General features: G+C 41.3%; 1 protein-coding gene across 1 annotated transcript in view; it reads right to left on the bottom strand.

Annotated features, from left to right (window-relative positions):
* MED12L (mediator complex subunit 12L) overlaps window positions 1–21,918 on the bottom strand; it is a 319,598-nt gene that overhangs the window by 275,872 nt on the left and 21,808 nt on the right. Inside the window, exons 3-5 of the mRNA XM_036851029.1 lie at window positions 13,469–13,573; window positions 7,029–7,220; window positions 2,308–2,467 (exon numbers count right to left, since the gene is read on the bottom strand). Of these exons, the coding sequence (XP_036706924.1) occupies window positions 2,308–2,467; window positions 7,029–7,220; window positions 13,469–13,573 (457 nt within the window). The remainder of the gene's footprint in view (window positions 1–2,307; window positions 2,468–7,028; window positions 7,221–13,468; window positions 13,574–21,918) is intronic.

Genomic DNA, 21,918 nt, shown 5'->3' with positions numbered 1-21,918 from the left:
TAGATATCCAGGTTATGGGGAGAATTATTATTAAATGCAATAGATACACGGATAGATATAGACAGAGAGAGAGAGAGATAAAGAAGAATTGCACATATGTGTCTGTATATGAATGAAGGAAAGTTCAAGAAGGAAAACATGGACAAGGGAGAAAAGAAATTTATACACTGTATTGTATCTACTTCAGCACCATTTGAAAATACTGTAATGAGAACATAACAACTTTAGCAATAAAAAAGGGACATTTCTTTTGTTTCCCCCAATAAAATAATAAGCTGATGAAAAAATCAGACACGTAGTTAACACAAGACTACTGTGAAAACAGACTCAGAGACAACCATTGTTAACTTTGTGGATTATTTCCTCCCTTTTTTTTTTCTTGATATTTACATATATACACTACACAGTTTTGTTTTTTAAGTACAGTTCATTTTTGCTTGTTATTTTGACACACATGAGATAATGCTGAACTCAAAGGTGGCAGCCATGGTATCAGGCCATTCTTTGTTTTGAATTACCGTGTTCATGCTTTTAGAATGTCCCCGCTCTCCGGTTCGTCGAGGCCCCTTTACCATTCCCAAACGCGTCACACCCTGACTCACTCCTCTAGGGTGCCTCCTGGCATTGGAGGACATTTGTACTTTCCGTCCTGCTCCTCAGAGCGTTGCAGCTGGGGGTCTGCCTTATAAAACCATAAGCACGTTTCCACGTCATAAAGAATTATTTGTAAACCTAATCTTTCAATGGACTCTATATATAATTCTCTGTGCACAGTTCTAATGTAGCATCCAACCTTTTATAAAGCACGTTTTAGCACCGCCTCAAGGAGTCACTGTCTAGTCACCAAAAGAGCAGAAACTCTGACTGAAAGTAGTTTCCCTTCAGTTCATTCAACAAATACCTACCAGCGCGTGTGTCTGTGCGTGTGCGTGTGCGTGTGCGTGTGCGTGTGAGAGAGAGCGAGAGAGAGGATGACAGACACAAAATCTTAAAAGATGGTTTCAGACAGAGAAACGTGCTGTGAATAAAATAACAACACATGAGAACATAACTGGGAGGAAGGTGAGAAAGAGAGAGAATGCTATTGAGCTGGGTGGGCAGGGAAAACCTACTGGGGAAATGACACTTGAGCCAAAGCCTCAGTGAAGAGAAGGAGGCTGCAAATAGTCTGGAGAAGATCAACTCAAGTACAGGGTGAAGAGGAAAGGCAGAGGGGGCCCAGGAAAGGAAGGAGCACACGTGTTGGAGGGGTGTGCGGCCGGAACATCGCAGAAAGCGGGGGCAGACCATGGATGGCGCTGCAGGCAAGAATCTGGATCTTTAACGAAATTGAGTTATTTGTAGTGAGGTGGATGGACCTAGAGTCTGTCATACAGAGTGATGTAAGTCAGAAAGAGAAAAACAAATACCGTATGTTAACGCATATATATGTGGAATCTAAAAAAAAAGTGGTTCTGAAGAACACAGGGGCAGGACAGGAATAAAGACACAGACGTAGAGAATGGACTAGAGGACACGGGGAGGGGGAAGGGTAAGCTGGGATGAAGTGAGAGAGTGGCATGGACTTATATACACTACCGAATGTAAAACAGATAGCTAGTGGGAAGCAGCCGCATAGCACAGGGAGATCAGCTCGCTGCTTTGTGACCACCTAGAGGGGTGGGATAGGCAGGGTGGGAGGGAGATGCAAGAGGGAGGAGATATGGGGATATATGTATATGTATAGCTGATTCACTTTGTTATACAGCAGAAACTAACACACCATTGTAAAGCAATTATACTCCAATAAAGATGTTAAAAAAATAAATAAATAAAAATAAAAAATTTAAACCTCCACCACCCCAAAAAAAAACAGAATCTGGATCTTTATTCTAATTGTAATGAGAAACTACTGTAAAGTTATAAACAAGGACACAATATGATCTGATTTAGGCTGAACAATCAGTGTGGCAGTTGTGGAGAGACCAGAATGTTAAGGAGCAAAAATAAAGGCAGGGAGACCAGTTAGGAGGCTGCCACCGTCTCCAGCCAAGAGAGGGGGTGGCTTGAAGCAGCATTTCAGGAACCGTGGTGGTGACGTGTTCAGACACAGGACACATTTTGGAGGTAAGGGCAACAGGACCTGCTGACTCAGGAACGAGGACTCCGTGCCTGGGTGAACAGAACCAGCACTCCATCCACACCTCGAGCGACTTTTAGCTTCACTAACGGACCTTCGCAGGACTCAGCTCTCTGGGATGGGTATGGAAGGTGCAGGCAACAATTATTTACAGGGTAATGTAAAATGTATCATACCCTCTCACTTACCCAAATTGGGATCAGTAGCCTGACGTTTCTTAATTTTCGCTTCAGAAATAGCAGAATAATAGGCACAAGTCATCTTGATCAGCCACGTTGCTCGAACCATTGGCACTGAATACTTAGCTAAATATGCGAAAACATCTTCTTTTTTACTAAGGATGGGAACCTGAAAAGAAATAACATATTTATAACAATCACATATTATGTTCATCGCTAGGCCAACCTAAAGAAAGGGGAAGCAAGAGAAAGAGACTCTAAGTTCCTGCTGGCTATGAAAAACTATATCCTTTTTTTAAATGGCACATGCCATTTTAAAAAATATTTTTAAGCAAATTTTAAGAAAAAAGAATCAAAACTGTTTAGCACATTGGCAACACAGTTTTATCAGTTGTGCTTTCTTATTTATAAAAACAAATTATTTTCAAACTCTCAGATGCTGAAAGCTACTCATTGTATCAACAAAATAGGGAAAATAATCTCATGACAGTCCTCCAAGGAGTTTGTATCTCAAAATTGGAAGGGACAGATCAAGTAAAAGCTATCACCGCTCTACATTTTATCGAAGAACATTTTTGTATACAGCTCTCCGACTGTAACATTTCGTAAGAATAACAATTTCCAGAAAGCTGCTAAAAGTGCCTTTAGACCAAAATTTTTAAATAGAGGCTAAAATGCTGGATCAGTGAATCTGCCTAATAAACACTGAGCTAGAAAGAGCTGGGTAATTAATTCACTGGTTGAAAGTGGGCACTTGAGGCAGTTAATTATTTCTTCCAGGCCACAAAGGTACTATTCAGCAAATTAGTGTCCCAATGTTCTGCGGAATGGCTCGAAAGAGTTAACCCAGTCTTCTAGAATTCCTCATAAATATCCTAGGAATAGCCCATTAATCTATACATAAGCTATGCAATTTACGAATACAGGGTAACGCAGTGGACAGAGAAGATGTTGGCTGCAATGCAGCAGGACGGGGAAAGTGAGACGGAGAAGCAGGCAGCGCCCACCCCCGCCCCCAGCAATGAGCACCCCTGTGCTGCAGCCGTGGCCCCAGCCCGTGGTGGTTAAACCCATGACTCCCAGGCTCTTCATTTATGAACGACATAATACCGACCCTGTCCACCTCACAGTGGGGCGAGAAGGATAAAGCAAAAGAATTACATGTATCAAAATTGTAACAACTTTCATTTTGTTGCCAGTTCCAGTTCCAAGGATTTCTCCGTGACCCCCCAATGTGTTCTCAAGCCATGGACCTGACTCTCTCCTAAGAGGATTCTGGAAACCCACAACCATGGACATCCCTAGCCCTGGTCTCTATGCCCCGAAGTCTTGCTTGATCTTGTGTGGAACATCAAAGCTTCAAACCAGCTAACTGATTCATGTAGCACGGCATTTTTCTCTTAGTTAGCCAACGGTTTAGCCAGTGGATTTTTTTGCATTATACATATGTGACAAATCTGACTATTCACAGTGTTGGAACAAAGTGTGATCCCAGAATTTAAGTGTTTTTTGTTACATAGCTCTTTAAAACAAGCTATTTCACCTGGTTCTTCCCAAAGAAACATCAAGCGGCTCCAGTGATAAAGAAAAGCTGCCTGGTTGAACACTGAGATGCATTGTGTCCATATACTGTATTTTACGGGCAATGTAATAGACTTTTGATCATGTACAGTTCCTACCTCGGTTGCTGACTTTAGAACATAACCTCCCCCATGACAAAAGCGACTACACAGCATACCACATAACTGTATGAAAGGGAGGTGAAAGTGACACAGGCTAAAGCTACAAAACTTCCTCTCTGTGGATCACAGTGATACATTTTACCTAGAAAATTTCCTGAAAATTTAGCTTACAAGGCACATCTTTCATGCAGCACAAGGCTCTGGGTTTACTGTCGTTTAGGCCAGGGACAAGAAAAGCACAGTCTTATATAGTCAGTTCAAGACCGGAGCTGCTGTTTTTCACTAGAACATACAGTATGGTATCAGGGAGGTAAATTTTAGCTGTCACGGTCAGGTTCCCTCTCAGTCAGACGTACCAGAAGACTATATATAAGATCAAGGCCTAAAAACCAGGCAAATGCAAAAAGTAAAGCTAGCATCTCCAAAGAAACATTACTAATAGCATCTTTATAGAAGCCTCAAGGATTTCTTTTCGAACAGCATTTGACAAGAAGGCACGGCCGGGGATGGGGGGAGCATTCTGAGCATGTGAAATGTTTACATGAAACAGCAAACAAAGCTGAGTCTTACGTGAACGGCGTAAGGCAAACCTCTAGCTCACTGCCCCTGCTGGCAGGACCCTAAGAAAAATGGTTGGCTCAAATCAAGGGCTTTAGAATTCAGAAGAACATATGTGAAGAAAGTTATTTAATTAAGGAAGAAGACACATTTTGATGGTTTTGTCACATTTACACTTTGGGCCAACTCAGGAAGGAAAATATGTTTACACTGACTGAAGTATGACTTCCTACAGGGATGGATTCCATTTTCAGCCAAGAAACCATCTGACTTCAACTTGTAGCTGAACCGAGGCAATCACTGGGCAGCTGTTTGGGTTCTAAACCAAGCTGGAACTGCATCTAAGTACCAGAAGAAAACTAAGACACCTAGCATGGTTTTCCATCCACCAAAGGGCTGCCCTTGTAACGCTTCTCTCCCTGTATTCTCCTTACTGTCGGCGTCCTCTGTTTGCTAAGCAGTGGTAGAGGCAAATGGAAATTCCAGAGACCACAGTAATCAAAGTCACCAGAAGTGAACGCATCATTCTTAGTGAACTGTTCAAGAGCTAAAAGGATATCCCCAGGAGCAAGAAGTCTCCTTTTCCAAATCTAACTATGACCGTGATTGAATTAAAAGGCCTTTTACAGGCCACTGTTGACCTCTCTGTGGCTAAACACTTGGGAGTGCTGCGGAGCTTTATAGTAACAGAAAACCAGGCCCAGAGACCTGATCCATTCCATACAGGAAACTATCCTGAACTCTAGATCAAAGCTGGAAGATGACTCAGGATCTCAGCAGGAAAAGGAAGGTCTTCTACATCAAGCCATCTCGCAGATAAATACCAGAAATTAAGAGCTATTTAAACTTTCTAATGAGAAGAACACGCAGAGAATGCAATCTTTTACCCAACTCTAAAGAGTTTTCGCCATCTCAAGAAGATGAAATGCTGAGGAAGGGATGGGAAGGAATGACTCTGGAAATGCCCAAGAAATGAATACTTCAAAGTATATTCAATGGTTTGACAAAGAAAACATCTTTAACTTTGCAAAGAATTAACGTCAGGGCTTACCTGAGGGACACCTGACTTGGCCAGAGGCAGCTCCTAATAAAGAGAGAAGAACAACGGCTAATACACTGCACCATAATTCATCTCCTTCTTAAAAGATGAGAGACCATTACACCCCTAAAGCAAGGGCATCAATTCCTCACAAGTATTCCCTTTCAGGAAATATCCCCCCCGCAAAAAAAAACTGCATTCTAAAAGCTTACAAAAAAGGTAAACCTAAAAAGGAAAGATGTCAGGCTGGCTACACAGGAGTTGAAGGTACTAACCAACATGGAGGGTGTGAACTTTTGGTAGAAAGCCATCAGATATTGAAGGATGGCCTTTGACTTCTGCAGCCTTCAGATACAATTCACAGGCCACAGTGGGAACACGTGGGAAACGGTCAATAATGGAAAAGAAATGCTATGCGGTCCAGCCTGTGTTGAGACAGAGGCACTACCTGAGTAGCAAGAGAGGGTTATGCCGATGGTTGTGCTTTGCAAGGATTTCGGTTGCCTTTAAGCACTAACATCTATGAAAGGCACCGCAAGGCTCTGACACTAGGGCAAAATAAAGCCAATGGGAGCTACAGGCACTATTTTCAAAGAGGTGCTTTAGAAAACAAAAACGTAAATACACGAAGGAGCTCTCCTCTAACCTGGGCCTGCACCAAGCCATTCGTGAAAACTTAAGAATAGAAGATGGGCTCCCCTAAAACTAAAGGGTTTCAGGGGAGATGAGAAAGACCTGGGGATTATTTGAAAGGTGTGTAAGAAGTCAGAGATCAAGACTAAGAGGGAGGTTTCTGGCTCTCATCTAAATTTCAAAAGACATTTTATATTATCGGGACTGTAAGATTGTTGAATCTGTGTAGTATTTCCCACGTGAGGAAAATGATCAAAGGCAAAGATTTTTAAAAGAACCCTCCCTTCCCTCCCTCGCCTCAAAAAAGCAGGGAGCTATGAATAAACCTGCCCATTTTGTACTGAAACTTTTTCAAAGACGGTTTTCAAGCACACACGGAATCACTATCTTTTATCTCACTTGTTCGGAAGAAGAGTTCGTTTAAGAATTTGGATGGGTACTTTTCAAGACGAGGAGATAACATTAAAGCAAGGATTTCTATTTAACCCATTTGGACATCCTGACCTAAAAAACTGAAAATGTAACAAATAAATGAAGTCTCACTGCCTGTTTTTGATTTTAAAACCCTGTCTACCTAATATCCACATAAACAGATTCCTGTGTAGAATGTTTAGGTCTCTAGATGTCCTAGGCACCACATGCCATCAAAATGAAGGGGAAACAGCCAACGTGCAGCACACACCTGGTGCAGGATACCTGCTATTGAGACTTTGAGTTTTGGAGAGAATTGGGGAAAAGAAATATATACTTGAACATTATCTCAAATATTTTCATTTCTATAAGGCCTCAATGAAAACAATGCAAGAAATACTTAATACCTTTTTTGCCAAAATAGCAAGTGGTTTATTTCCTGCTAAGTCAGAGAACCAACTATGAATCGCACTCTGGGATCGAGCAGTAACCAGCCAATAATTATCTTTAGCATTAACTTGTGGTTTCTTCTTTCCGGTGTCCTGGAAAGTGTTAAGCTTTAGTTTCTCAGCTAATATGCTGCTAAAATAAGCTCCAATCTGTGGAAGAGAAAACAGAGTTTAAAGACAATAAGCAAGAATGTTAGTAATGTACATATTAGTATTTTATTTTTATTGTTTTAACAGAAAATCTTCAAAGAGCCCATTGGAAAATAAAATGGGAATTTAAGCCCTTGAAGCTAAGAGTTGTGATTTCCTTACACTAACATAATGCAGAAACTCCCGCAGCACCTTTGTTTCACTACTAACAAGTAGTTCAAGGGAACAAGAAGAGTCTTTGAAAATCCCTATAAGATAAAATTAATTATATCCTGAATAAATTTCAAGAGAATGGGTTCTGCTTTCATCTTTAGATGTACCTCTCCTTTTTCACAGTACACACCCATTTGGAGAGAATCTTTTTCCTGAGAGGTGTTGCATACAAGATCAGAACCTGGTAATCACACACTAATCATTCTTTTTCTTGTTTCATTTTAATAGCACATAAATTTGGAAAGGAAACTCTGTATTTACACTCAGTGCTTTAAAAAAAAAAGAAGTCTAGAGAAATCTAATTTATTTAAATGGCAAATTACAAAAGGTTCAATTAAATTAAATATTCAACATTTTTGATTGGGCTGCCAATTTCATGAGTACAAGTGTTTAGAAAGAGAAAGCTAGTGTGGCTTGCTCTGAATGGAACAAAGTAGCAAAGGGAGCTTCCTGTGAATGACTAGCATTTTCATATTAACCAAATTAAAAGAGGACAAAGGAAAGACAAAGGGACAAGAAGGAAGGGGACTGAGTAATATCTAAAAACTAAATGAATCCACAGAAAACCTCTTGGAATTTCCAAGAATCCTATCACAGCATCACATTTTGTCCCCTGGAAATTCTCTAATAACAGGATGTGGACAACAAATTTCTAACAAATACCTTCAATAAGGTTAGCAGACAGTGGCAACCATGATTGAAATAAAATACCTACCCTGCTGCAGCAAAATAAGAATCACTACCTTAGTTAATGCTCATGACTCAATAAACAATTAGTCTATAGGGTGGAACACAGTTGGAAGCAATTAGCCAAGTTTATCTCCCAGGGCGAAAAGCTGGTAAACATTTTTTTTAATGTGAATTGGCATGCCTTGATCCTTGTGATTGATGTACAGTGAAAAAGTCCGTTTTGCTGTGTTGCGGTAATATGGCAACAAAAATTATAGTAATTAGAAAAAAAGTCTGAACCTTATTTTTTTTAAACAACTTCATAGTATTCTTTTTTAAGCAAAGTTTGCAGAATGTCCAGAGAATAAATTAAATGCAAAAATTCACCAAAAAAACAGCTATTTGAAAACAAGCAGCCAAGAGTAACAAATTGTTTAATTTTAAATTTCTCAATCAATATTTGGCCTTTGCACCAGTGGCACGAAATACCTACCTATGTAGATTGTTTCATATTTTAAAGATCTCTTATTTGCAATCATGTATGAGCATTTTAATCATAATAAACAAAGACATAAAAAAATTTTAAACTAGTCTAAGTACTGTCAAAGAAGAATAGCCACGGTGATCTGAAAAGACTATTCAATTAAATCAAGCCAATCACTGATTTTGCAAATCAAGAGATTTCCAAAAATTGTATTAAAAAAAAAGAAGTCTGGGCAATCTCTTTTGCAATTATACTCTTTTCTGTGTATTTAATAATAGCAATGGAACATAGTGACTGTATATACGTTTTACTTCCTAACAAACCTTATGAACAACTGCATAAATGTAAACACAGTCAAAATTCCCAAAAAAGCAAGAGCAGAGAAAATGCACATTAGGACTCAAAAAAAAAAAATCAAAACATGATCATACACTTAATTTTATTCTATCAGCAATATATTCACATTATTCCAAAATCGAGAAAAAGTTAAAGAGCCTCATTCCCAAGTCCCAATGCCTAACTCCAAAGAACCACCTTGATTAGTTTCTTATGTGTCTTTCCAGTATTTCTTCATGTGAATACACATGAACACAAATATATTCTTTTTCTCTCATATCTATACCTCGTTATGTACATTGTGTAAATGTCTGAGCGCCTTCCTTCCATATTTGCCTATGGAGAGCTTCCTCATTTATTTTTACAGACACATAATAATGTACTGTGTGGATGTACCACATTTTATTTAATCAAGTCCCCGTTAATGGACATTTGTCTCAAACTTCTGCGATTACAAATCACATTACAATGAACAGCCTTTCCTATTTGTTATTTCATACATGTACAGCTATAGCTTTCAGATAAATTTTTAGAATTCAGATTGTATGATTCTGTAATTTTAATCAGCATTGTCAAATTACCCTCCATAATGTTTATACCAATTTGCACTCCCTCAGACGAGGTATGAGAGATAAGGTTTAATTTAAAACTTGTTTCCATCCATCCACAGCTATTTTGAAAATAATTCATTTGGTAAGAGAATGAAAAAGTTTAGGGGCTACACTATAGGTCATGTATTTCATATTCATTAGATCAAATTCCCCTCAGAAGGTTTGAATCCCTGAGGAAATTTCACAGGAAGGATGAGAGCAGCAGAAGTGGTAACGGGTGCTATTTCCATTTATTCAATTATTTAAATTGACATAAAACTTCATACAACTGAGAACAATTTGGCAGTTCCTATACACAAGGCGTTCATACTTTCTGTTATGGACAGAATTGTGTATATCCAAAATTCAGAAATTGAAGCTCTAAGCCTCAATGTGACTGTATTTGGAGATAGAGCCTTTAAGGAGGTAATTAAGGTTAAATGTTCATGGACCGATAAATGGATAAAGAAGATGTGGTACATAGATACAATGGAATATTACTCAGCCATTAGAAAGAATGGAATAATGCCATTTGCAGCAACATGGATGGACCTGGAGATTACCATACTAAGTGATGTAAGTCAGACAGAGAAAGACAAATATCATATGATATCGCTTATATGTGGAGTCTAAGAAAAAAAAAAAGATACAAATGAACTTATTTACAAAACAGAAACAGACTCACAGACTTAGAGAATGAACTTATGGTTACCTGGGGGGAGGGATAGATTGGGAGTTTGGGATTGACATGTACACACTGCTATATTTAAAATAGATAACCAACAAGGACCTACTGTAAAAAAAAAAAAAAAAGAAAGAGGAAAAAAAGTTAAATGAGGTCATAAGGGTGAGGCCTAATCCAATATGACTAGTGTCACTATAAGAAGGAGAACACCAGAGATACCCGCACACAGAGAAAAGCCCATGTGAGGACACAGTGAGAGGGCAGCAGTATACAAGCCGAGAAGAGAGGCCTCAGGAGAAACCAGACTTGCTGACACCTTGATCTTGGACTTCCAGCCTCCAAAACTGTGAGAAAATAAACTTTCTCAGAAAATCAAATTTCTGTTGTTTAAGCCCCTCAGTTTGTGGTATTTTGTTATGGCAGCCCCAGTAGACTAATGCACCTTCTAACCAAGTAATATGCTGCTGGGAATTTATCCTAAAGAACAAAAGCTATATGTTCAAATATGACTATAGCGTCTTTATAAATAACGATAAGAAACAGATAATAAGCTAATTGCTGTACATCAGCAGTTTTAGTTATTACAGCACATAAATGATGAAATGTTATCTATCCATTAATTACTATGAATATGAATACTTCAGCCTCAAGGAAAAGTACATACAAAATGATATTACTTCTTCTTTAAGTATATAAGTTAAGGAAGATGAAAGTTTAGAGACAGATGGTAGTTATATTTGCACAACAGTGTGAATGTACTTAACGCCAAAGTACTATACACTTAAATACGTTAATGGTAAATTTTATGTTACGTAAATTTTACCACAATAAAAAAAAAAAGTAGAACGCAAATTACAACACATACATAATTGTAGTTGTGATGTTTAAACGGTATCAAGCAAGATTGGAAAAAGACTAAAAACACTGTGTTTGGTCAATAGGACAATCTGTAGAAAATAATTCTATTTTTTTTCACATCACTTAAATAATACTTCAGTTGCTAGTTTAGCAAATTACATATGTTTGTGTATGCATGTGTGCATATAAAAAGAGATTTGAAATGATACACAAACTTTTAACAATGGTTATCTCTGGTTAAGAGAAAACAAGAATAGAAATTCACCTGTATGCTTGATTTATTTTAATCTATAGGCATGATTTTTTAATTTAAAGAGTAAAAGTATTTTAATATTCGAAAATAGAAATAACTCAAAAAGGATGAAAAACAAACCTTAAAAGAATACAAACAGAAACAGATAATTCCATCTATATATCTAATTGTTAACATAACCACAACGAAAAAAGACTTAATTCAGGAAATTTTTAATACAACACTCTGCCTACATACTTTTTTAAAAAATAAATATATTTATTTATGTATTTTTAAATTTTTGGCTGCATTGGGTCTTTGTTGCTATGCACGGGCTTTCTCTAGTTGCAGCGAGTGGGGGCTACTCTTCATTGCAGTGCATGGGCTTCTCACTACGGTGGCTTCTCTTGTTGTGGAGCACGGGTTTTAGGCACACGGGCTTCAGTAGTTGTGGCTCACGGGCTCTAGAGAGCAAGCTCAGTAGCTGTGGCGCTCGGGTTTAGTCGCTCCGCGGCATGTGGGATCTTCCCAGACCAGGGATCGAACCCGTGTCCCCTGCATTAGCAGGAAGATTCTTAACCACTGCACCACCAGGGAAGTTCCTCTGACTACATACTATTTTTTTTTTTTTTTTTTAATTTTTATTTATTTATGGCTGTGTTGGGTCTTCATTTCTGTGCGAGGGCTTCCTCCAGTTGAGGCAAGTGGGGGCCACTCTCCATCGCGGTGCGCGGGCCTCTCACTATCGCCGGCCTCTCCCGTTGCAGAGCACAGGCTCCAGATGCACAGGCTCAGTAATTGTGGCTCACGGGCCTAGTTGCTCCGCGGCATGTGGGACCCTCCCAGACCAGGGCCCGAACCCGCGCCCCCTGCATTAGCAGGCAGACCCCCAACCACTGCGCCACCAGGGAAGCCCTGACTACATACTCTTAATGAAAGTTAGTCTAAAGACAAAAAGCATGGTAGAGCAATTGTAAATTTTACATAGCAATTTTGTTGTTGGAATGACACTGGTATAGTTTATTCTGGAACTTTTTATGTATATTGTAAGATAGAGTAAATGAATAAACATGCTAATATTGCTGGGATCCAGGGTTCTCACCTTAAGAGAAAGGAGATACAATGATGGAAAAGGGAAAAGCATGGGAAAGACCCTGTGGTACTGACTTAGAACAGATGGATGGATGGATGGATGGAAGGAAGGAAGGAAGGAAGGAAGGAAGGGAGGGAGGGAGGGAAGAAAAAGAAGAAAAGAAACCTAAATATTTTTGCCATCTCTGTCCACTGAAAGGGCCTAGAAGTTGTGACACTCAAGTAGCCATGAGCAAGCTGGGCACCCAGATCTGGGATGGGGTAGGAAAAGAACAAGATGGCCCTGGACTATGTTATTGTACCTAAAGTGAGGAAGTGCCCAAAGGACTGGGTTGGGGGGTAAGGGGGTTGTCCAAAAGGCCCAAGAACCAGGTTAAAGGTGCCCCCACTGGCCAAATGTGAGACACTGTGAGCATCAAAAAGAAAACTGAAGGTCATACAACTGATTTTAAGAAGAGTTCAGGGGTTCAAAGTGATACTGAAAAATGGGGTGCCCTTAACAAAAGAATGTCAACTAATAAACATACGAGGAATAATAACTACAAAACCAGCATTTTGCAACCATCAGCAAAATAAATCGTTCAGCAGGAATCGACAATTGATGCTAAAATCATAGCATAAAATTGGAGAATAGGATATTCATACAGTCTCAAAGTATCACCCTGTGGAGATTACTACGAGGAAGAGATGACTACTTTTGCGATGTAAAGAGATGGCAGACACCACCTTAAGTGATCAAACAGTATAACCAATAATCAGGCAAACTAACACTGCATGTTTCCTGATATGCAATGTAGTCTTTGCACCAAAAATATTTAACCTGGAAAAAAACAACAACCTCACAACAACAACAAAATGAGGGAGTCTGGAGAGCCGTACTGCACTAGATTAAAATAGGGTTAGGAGACACGCCAGCCAAAAGCAGTGCATGATCCCTGATTGGACCCTGGGGCAGGACAGCATAAAGGATATTTGGGGGAACTTTGAATATGGGTTGTGGTTTCAATAACACAAATGTATCAACATTAGCTACCATGGGTCTCACATACGTATGCTCTTTCGGAAGTTTTGGGAAGCGATGAGCATTACCTTTGACGGGTTAATTACAATATTTCTAGCCGAGCCATGCTCATCTCCAGTAAAGGCGGGCTGATTGTTGAAGCCTTGCTTTACATTCACAGCGGTAAGTTCATCCTGTGGGAGGAAAGGTACTGATTAGTCCGAAGGATGTCAAAGCTCCAACTGAAGCCAGCATCCTGTAGCCTGAGGAATGACGAGCTTTGCTATACTCTGTAGAAGAGAACTGTTCAACATTCACCAAGGAAAGAAGCAACAGAGGTTTAAAAATCAATATATACATGTGTAGAGAGAGACAAAGCAAATGTGGCAAAATGTTAACAACTATTGCCTGTAGGTGAAAATTCTTCACTAATAAAATTGGACAAAGGAAAAAAAAAAAAAAAAAAAGCAACCTCCCCCCCCCCATAAACATAAACTCATAGAATGTGCAGACTCGAAGTGTTTCTAGAGAGCCCACAGCTTGAGTGCCCTTACCTTGCCAGCCCCTATGCACGTCTCTATGCTATGTTCCAGAAAACTGGCTCACTCAACTTACCCAAGACCCCACAGCGAGTTAAACACAGAAGTGAAGGGTTCCTGGGCGCAAGACTTGTGATAACCACACACCATCACAGCCCTGCCACTGAGGGGAAGTTTAGAGCTTGCCAAGCTGTTCATACATCTCGGTTCACTTCACCTTTACCAATTCTGAGGCAGATGGTAGGCGTGTGTCTTCATGCCTGTTTGCAGACGAGAAGAGTGAGGCTTGCTCAGCTAGTACAGGAACTGGACAAAGCCAGCACTGAAAGACCATCTTCTCAATCCTAGACTAGGAAGAGAAATTTCCATGACACTGTGCACCAGAGTACAAATGCCACAGGAAAATGTGGTCTAAAAATACACAGCCACAATTCGTACCCTCCTTAAAAAAGATCTCCTACTGGACAGATATAGGAAAACTTTCCTTACCAAGGTCACAACACATCAAAAATAGCCCAAGGCATTTAAAAAAAAAAAAAAAAAAGACCTTCCCCTGTCCAGACCATTGAGTTATAGAACTAAATCAGAGTTCCCAAAATACAGACTTGAAAGAATAAAGGGGAAAGGTTTGCGTAAATGAAGCTACCTCTGCTCCCCTCACTTCAGGCCAAGAAATGGTCTCAGTGACACCTGGGGTAATGGGAGCCACAGCACAAGAATAAGAATATACGCTTATTCTTCACAAGTAATTGCCGTAAGTGTAAAATGAAAAAAAAAAAAAAAAAAAGAAATCAACTGATCAAATCACTGCTATGATTAGGCAGAAAGCCTTAGGCCAAAATCGTTAACGACATACAGCACCTGAAAGGTCACCTTGGCTGAGAACTGGGGTCTCCTGGAGTCATGCTATGTAACTTTACTTAATTGTGTGTGCTCTAGCTAATACCTTGGCTAGACACAGTTCTGGTGGGCTTTCAAAAAACCCCACTACAGGAAGCTTAGCTCTATGGTAATCAAGTCTCCTCCCAGCATGGAAGGTAGCTGGAATTGTGATCCGCACAGAAAATGAGTTGCATGTATATATCAGAAGACATCTCAAACTGCTCCCGCATTTTCAAATAAATTATTTGGAAATCTAGGGCAAAACTACATAACGCATATTTTAAGTCAAAAAAGTGTCAGTCAACTGAAATAAAGCAAGCATGCTAATGAAATTTCTGTAGTCTCAGAGTCTAAGGAAGAAGGGGGACACATGGTGTCACGAGGGAAACGGGACAAGAAAATGGAAGTTTTATCTTTGCTTTAGCATCAGAGTAACACAAGAAACACTAATTGAGTAATAGCTTATGTTTTTACTAAAAATACGTCCTGGCTTAATCAAGAGGGAATGTGTGAGGCTTTCAGGACCAGTTAGTTCCATTTACTGCTGCTTCACTTTCTATTCTAAACTAACCCCTGCTCAGCGAGCTGCTTGTTGTGACTGACTGCTAACCACTGGCCTGGACAGACATGCCACACACACACACACACACACACACGCACACACACACACATACACATGCACAAATACACATACAGAATCCCCAGAAGGAAAAGAACATGGAACCATGGTAACAAGTCTGTCAGCCGCAGCAGATTTTCCTCAAACTAGGATCCACACAGGTACTGCTGGGAGCCTCGAGTGCTGAGAACGTTCCAAACTTGTATTCTGAGTTTCATGAAAATGCATCCAGAATCTGACCACTTCTCACTACCACCGATGCCTCCCCGAGGTCAAGGCCACCATCATCTCGTGCGTGGACACTGCAACAGCTCCTAACTGGTCCCCTTCCTTCTACCTTTGCCCTCTGAAGGCCACATTCAACACAGCAACCACAGGGAGCTTTGGAAAAGTTGACTGAGATCACGTCACTCCTCAAAACCTGCGATAACTCCGTACCTCAGAATACGAGCAGAGGCCCTAGTAGGTCCTACATGTCCCTGAGTCATCTGGCCCCTTATACTGTTCCGACCTCATCCCTGACCACACTCCCCTTGCTCACTACCCTCCAGCCACACCGGTCTCTCTGCAGCTCCTCACGAGTCCAGATGGACCATCTCCAGCCTCAGGGCCTTGCATGGTCTATCCCTTCTGCCTGGATTGCTCTTCCCTGGTTTCCACATGGCCAACTCCCTGACCACCTTAAGTCATGTTCTCGATGAGAAATCGGACGACCCTATTTGAAACTGGAACTGCTCACCCCATTCCCTTCACCCTAGCACTCCTAATCTTCCAATAATCCATAGCACCGATCACCTAAAACCCCACGTAATTTACTTACGATGTATCCTGTCTGTCTCCCCCACCAGAAGATAAGGTCTGTGAGAACAGGGGTCTTTTTGTTGTTCACAGAAGCATGCCAAGAACACAGAGCAGTGGCTGGCACAGAGAACACAGAGGCATTCAATAAATATTTGTTGAAAGAGTAAATAAGTGAATGATAACCTGTTTCGAACAATTAACTTAATAAGTATATTCTGAATCACTACCCCATGACGTTGAGGTCCCTAATTCTGTTTGGATTTATGACTAGAACCACTTAACCTCCCAGGGCAGTGGCTGTCACCCCATCAAGCCCAAGACACCATCCTAAAAGCAAATATTTTTAAATGCCCTTTTTCCAAGTCTGAAATGAAATTCATAGACAATAACTTACCAACATTTTTTTTAAAAAATCAATGTAATGCCCTCACTCTAAAATTTTTTTCAAAATGAAAGTAAGTTACAACAACATAGGTACTTGAAAAGAAAACCCACAAGACCTCTACTACCCAAAAAGTGTGGTCCATGGGCCATCAGCGCTGGCTTGTTAAAAATGCAGAATCTCATTTCAATCAGCTTAACAAATTCTCCAGGTAATTCATGGACACATTAACCTTTGAGAAGTGGGGCCCTAGGAGACATCAAGAATTAGTAAATGTTTGTTCCTATACCTAGAATAACCATAAATGCAGTCAGTGCAAAATGCAGACTGATATAGGTGTGCTGTATTGCTATTTCAAATTATCAGGAACAGCGTGATGTGAATCTTCTGTAACGGTGAAAACTCTTAGTAAAATTTTCAAACCAACAAGATAAAATCTTCTCCCAATATATTAAAACGCAATAGTTATATTCCTCAGAGACTCAGTGTATACTGACTGTGGATTAAAATCATGCCAAAAAAATACTTTGAGATCATATGTAAATAGATTCCCACCTGGAACAGAGAGAAAACGACTCTGAAGGTTTGGTGGCACATATGACAATCCAGTGGGACACAGGACAATTCTTCACTGAGGACATCTAGCACACCCGGCCCCGCCCACCAAATGGCAGTAGCACCTCAATCGTAGTGATAGCCGACACCTGCTCCCAGAGTGTCACCACACTCCTGAAGAAAACCAAAGTTTACTGAGAGGACTGCTTTTACCTTTTAAAGCCCTGCCGCTGAAAAGGGGAATCCAGGTTTCAGAAACAGGGAGTTTCCCACAGGCCCTGCTCCTGCTGCAACACCATGACGACGGGACAGCCAGCTCCAGCCACTACAGGCCCCCACGGCTCGCAGCTCTGGTTACAGGTGGAGGCCTTGCTGACCCCAGGGTAAGGATGACTAAGTGGAAATGCACACAAGGGGGACGAGAGCCCAGGCTCTGCAATCAGACTGTCTGAATTTGAACCTCCAACTCCACTGAAGAGTGACTCAAAGCAAGCTCTGGAACTGTTCCCGGGCCTCAGTTTCCTCAACTGTGAAACAGGGATAGTAAGAGTTTCTACTACTATTATGTCCATAGCCCAGTTGAGGAAATAAAAAGCAGAGAGGTTAATTAACTTACCCAAGGTCACACAGTGGTAAAGAACTCCAAAGAATCCCATGTTCCTAGCCACGATGCTATATGAAAATGGCCAGCAATAAGTATTACTGCTGTTGTCTGTGTCATATTTCTGGTTCAGGAAAGTGATAACCTGAAGCTTCAGTAAGCACTCAGAAATACAAAAGATCTGCTTCAGAAATCAAAAAGACCTTGGCCTTCAGTAGTGGTTCTCAAACTTTTGCATGCATCAGAATCCCCTGATGGGTTTGTTAAAAGCACAGCTGCCACTGGGGCCCCTCCCCCAGAGTTTCCAATTCAATAGGTGGGGTGGTGCCCAAGAATCTGAATTTCTAACAACTTCCCAGATGAGTGATGCATATCCAGGGACCACACTTTGAGAACCCCTGACATAAAGATTTGGAGTTGGTGGCTTTCTAGAAAACCAGGGCTCCCATGCCCAGCATCAGGGCTGCACTCACCACCACCAAGAAACCGGATGCTCCAACTTAGCTCAGGAGCAGGAAGTCCCAAGAAGAAAAGCCTGGTCAGAATTCTCTGCCACACCCCTATCCCTACTCCAAAGGCACACACACAAAGCTACACACACACACACACACACACACACACACACACACACACACACACACACACACACACACACACACACACACAACACACACACAAGGATCAAGGAAGAAAACAAGTCAGAAAGTTTCTCTTTCACTCCTTTAACTTCTCATAGACCCACGAATAAAAACACCGGGGCTGCGGAGTGCTCAATTAAATCAGGAAGCACACAGAGCTAAAACAGAAGGCTGGAAGGCACTTCTGTTAAACTTTACTCACACAGAACTTTAGGTCAGCTTCCTAGAGAAACCAAGTGAAACGGAGGTAGAAACCAAAGCGTCACAACCAAAACATGCACCCTGATGGTTTTTCTCCTAAAGTTTCTTTAAAGAGTGAAAGTCAACAGCAAGAATCCAAACGCTGAGTTAAGAGTAAGATTCAGATTCCAGAGTGTTTACTATTGTTGCTTAGACAGTGTTTCTCAAATGCCAGTAATGCACAAACAGACCCCTTTGAAAGGAAAAACATCCTCTCTGACCCCAGGATGCGTGATGAACCCAATGTGGGAAAATGAGATAGGACATGGATACTTAACGGCATTAGGCAGCGCTAAGAGATTCAGAACAAGATGTAACGTGTTATACGAACTCAAACTACAAAACTTTTATGACACTTTGCTCTGAAGGCCTTTGCCAAATCTAATCAAGCAAATATGGAAGGGAGAGAGTCCAGATTTTAAAACAGCATGCCTCTAAAATCCCCAAGCCAGGGGACACAAATAGCTTCCTCTTGCACTAACCTTGAACCTCTTCAAAGATTTTCCTAAATAAGAGAGGATAGCCCCCAAAGTCCTTACCATGGTCCTTACAGAAACTGAAACTTGTTTTGCTACACCTAGTCCACAATTCTCATAAAAAATAGAACCGTCAGCTGCTACTCTGCCTATTTGCAACTAAACCCCTCAAAACTTGGGGACACAACCAACCACTAATCACGATCTTAGCACCAAACCCTTTCCAGTAAAAGAACTCCTTTGTTGGAGGTTGAAAATTTTCCCATTGTACAATGTGGGGAATAAAGAAAATTAAAGTGCCAACCATGAACTCAAGAGAGTTTTCAATGTGTTTGTTTGTCATTAACGGCAGCGGGGGCAAAACACTGTACACACATGTGTGAGCCCTAATACCTACTCAGCTAAGAGACAACGCTAGCTGAGAACACGCATTCAGTCCGGCCTTGTGGCCTAGGGCAGTGGTGCACCAGGCCAGGCGGCATATGATTTCAACAGGTTCAAAACGGAATTGGTCCAAAAGTAACCTCAACACAGAGAAAAGAAATCTCGGCCACTTCGTCGTTGGCTTCAACTAAAATGATAAGCCTTAAAGCAATTTTAGGGAGACAGGTACCCAGAGACAAACAGAAACAAAAGGCTAGAAACTGGCCCATGTTCATATGGAAGGCCGGCATTCACTCTGCATTTCTGTATTTTATACCGATACAAAAGTCAGACCTTCGATATTCTGGAAGAACTCCAAATGCATCCATAAATCTCGTGCATTTACCTTGAACGTCAGAGAATGATGTTATTTTTTGGATCACTTTCAAAGCAATCTTTTAATTTCAATAAACGTTTCATCAGGAAAGTGAGAACATTTTGATGCTAGTTTGGAAATTGCTTAAGCTCTTTCTCACTCAAAAGGGGAAAAAAGTCAGTTTAGCACAATTTTCAATGACCATCTCACCAAGCAGATAATAAATACACACACACAAGGTGCACACACACTTAACCTCCTCCAGACTTCTCATCTACCGCAAAGAACACATGCAGAGATGCCCAATTTCCTCGGTCACCTACTTGCATCTAACAAACTAACTCAATGACTGTCAACAGATTGGACAGAAATGCCCACCAGGCATGACAATGCCACAGCAGTAGAAAATGTCTCTCTATGCACTAGTTAGGCTGTGTTAGCTAGGGTCTTACCCCAAACAAAATTTTTAAAAACAGCTTTATAACTGTTTTCCCTAGCTTGTCCACCTCTCTCCCAGAAGAGCATTCTCTGAGACCCCTGAGGATGTCTGCAGATCCCATTTGAGAAGTGAGGCTATGATAACACCCATCATGGATAGATTCAATAGTGTTTTTTTTTTTGGCCTCGCCATGCAGCATGCGGGATCTTAGTTCCCTGACCAGGGATCGAACCTGTGCCCCTGCAGTGGCAGCTCAGAGCCCTAACCACTGGACTGCCAGGGAATTCCCAGAATCAATAGTCTTCAGGCAACACTTAGGGTTAGCAGACACAAATGACCCAAGAGATAAGGGAAAAATCTTTCTCGCCTCAGAGCTCATCATTAACCAGTTCTATCCATACTTCTCTCAAAACATGTCTCACAGCTAGTCCTTCCTCTAAAATACTACATACAGCCATCTCTCTAAACTGCGGCCACTGTCACAGCAGGCCCAGGTTGCTGCTCCTCACACACCTCCCCTCCTCTGTCCAGACCTTTGCCTCAACCTAGCCTGCCCACTGGCCCCTGATGAAGCTTCCTGAAACAGGTTTTCTTTTCTGCTCTCCCCTATTCAAAAGCTTCAGAGGCTTCCCACCACCCCACCCTACCCCCGCCCCAAAGGACCTAAAGAGAACAGAAGCATCTAGCACAACACTCTACAGATCCTCAGTAACACCTGTGGGCCTTCTCTGCACCTAACTCCAGCCTCGACTCAAAACACAATCACCGGGCTTCCCTGGTGGCGCCGTGGTTGAGAATCCGCCTGCCAACGCAGGGGACACGGGTTCGAGCCCTGGTCCGGGAAGATCCCACATGCCGCGGAGCAACTAAGCCCGTGCGCCACAACTACCGAGCCTGTGCTCTAGAGCCCGCGAGCCACAACTACTGAAGCCCATGCGCCTAGAGCCCGTGCTCCACCACTGCAATGACAAGCCCGCGCACTGCAATGAAGAATAGCCCCCGCTCGCCGCAATGAGAGAAAGTCCGTGTGCAGCAACGAAGACCCAACGCAGCCAAAAATAAAAATTAATTAATTAATTTTTTCTAAAAAACCACAATCACCTAGGATGGGCATTAAACCCCTCAAACAACCAAGCTCCACTTCCCAGCCTCACTTCCATTCTAAGTATTAGAATCACAGAGATCTGAGTTTGAATATAGAGCCTTACCTATCATAGGGAACAACGTAAGTGACCTCTCTGCACCTCAGTTGCTTCAACTTAAGTAAGACAAGAATAACTCACAGGGCTGAGGTTACATAAGATAAAATGTACAGTGTTTAGCACAGTGCCTGGCTGGCCCCATATTAAGTGCTCCATAAATGGTGGCTACTGGTATAAAAAAGTTAGAGCTTTCTTTTTTAACTTACATTTAATCTACTTGACTATTATATTCCTTGCCACATACATTGTCTTTTCAACCTCTAAGCCTTGCCTGATGTCATTCCCATCCCCTGGAGTACAGCATGAAATCTCTTGCCTTCTTCAAACCCCAGCTCAGGGCTTCCCCTCATCTGATCAACAAATAATGAAGTATACATCACTGTGCTAAGTACTGGGGATTCCATAGTGAGCAAACTGCAAGTGTGA

The sequence above is a fragment of the Balaenoptera musculus genome, chromosome 4 (assembly GCF_009873245.2).
Source record: "Balaenoptera musculus isolate JJ_BM4_2016_0621 chromosome 4, mBalMus1.pri.v3, whole genome shotgun sequence".
NCBI lineage: Eukaryota > Metazoa > Chordata > Mammalia > Artiodactyla > Balaenopteridae > Balaenoptera > Balaenoptera musculus.
Note: the sequence above shows the minus strand (reverse complement) of the source record. Positions and strands in the feature narration are given on the sequence as shown.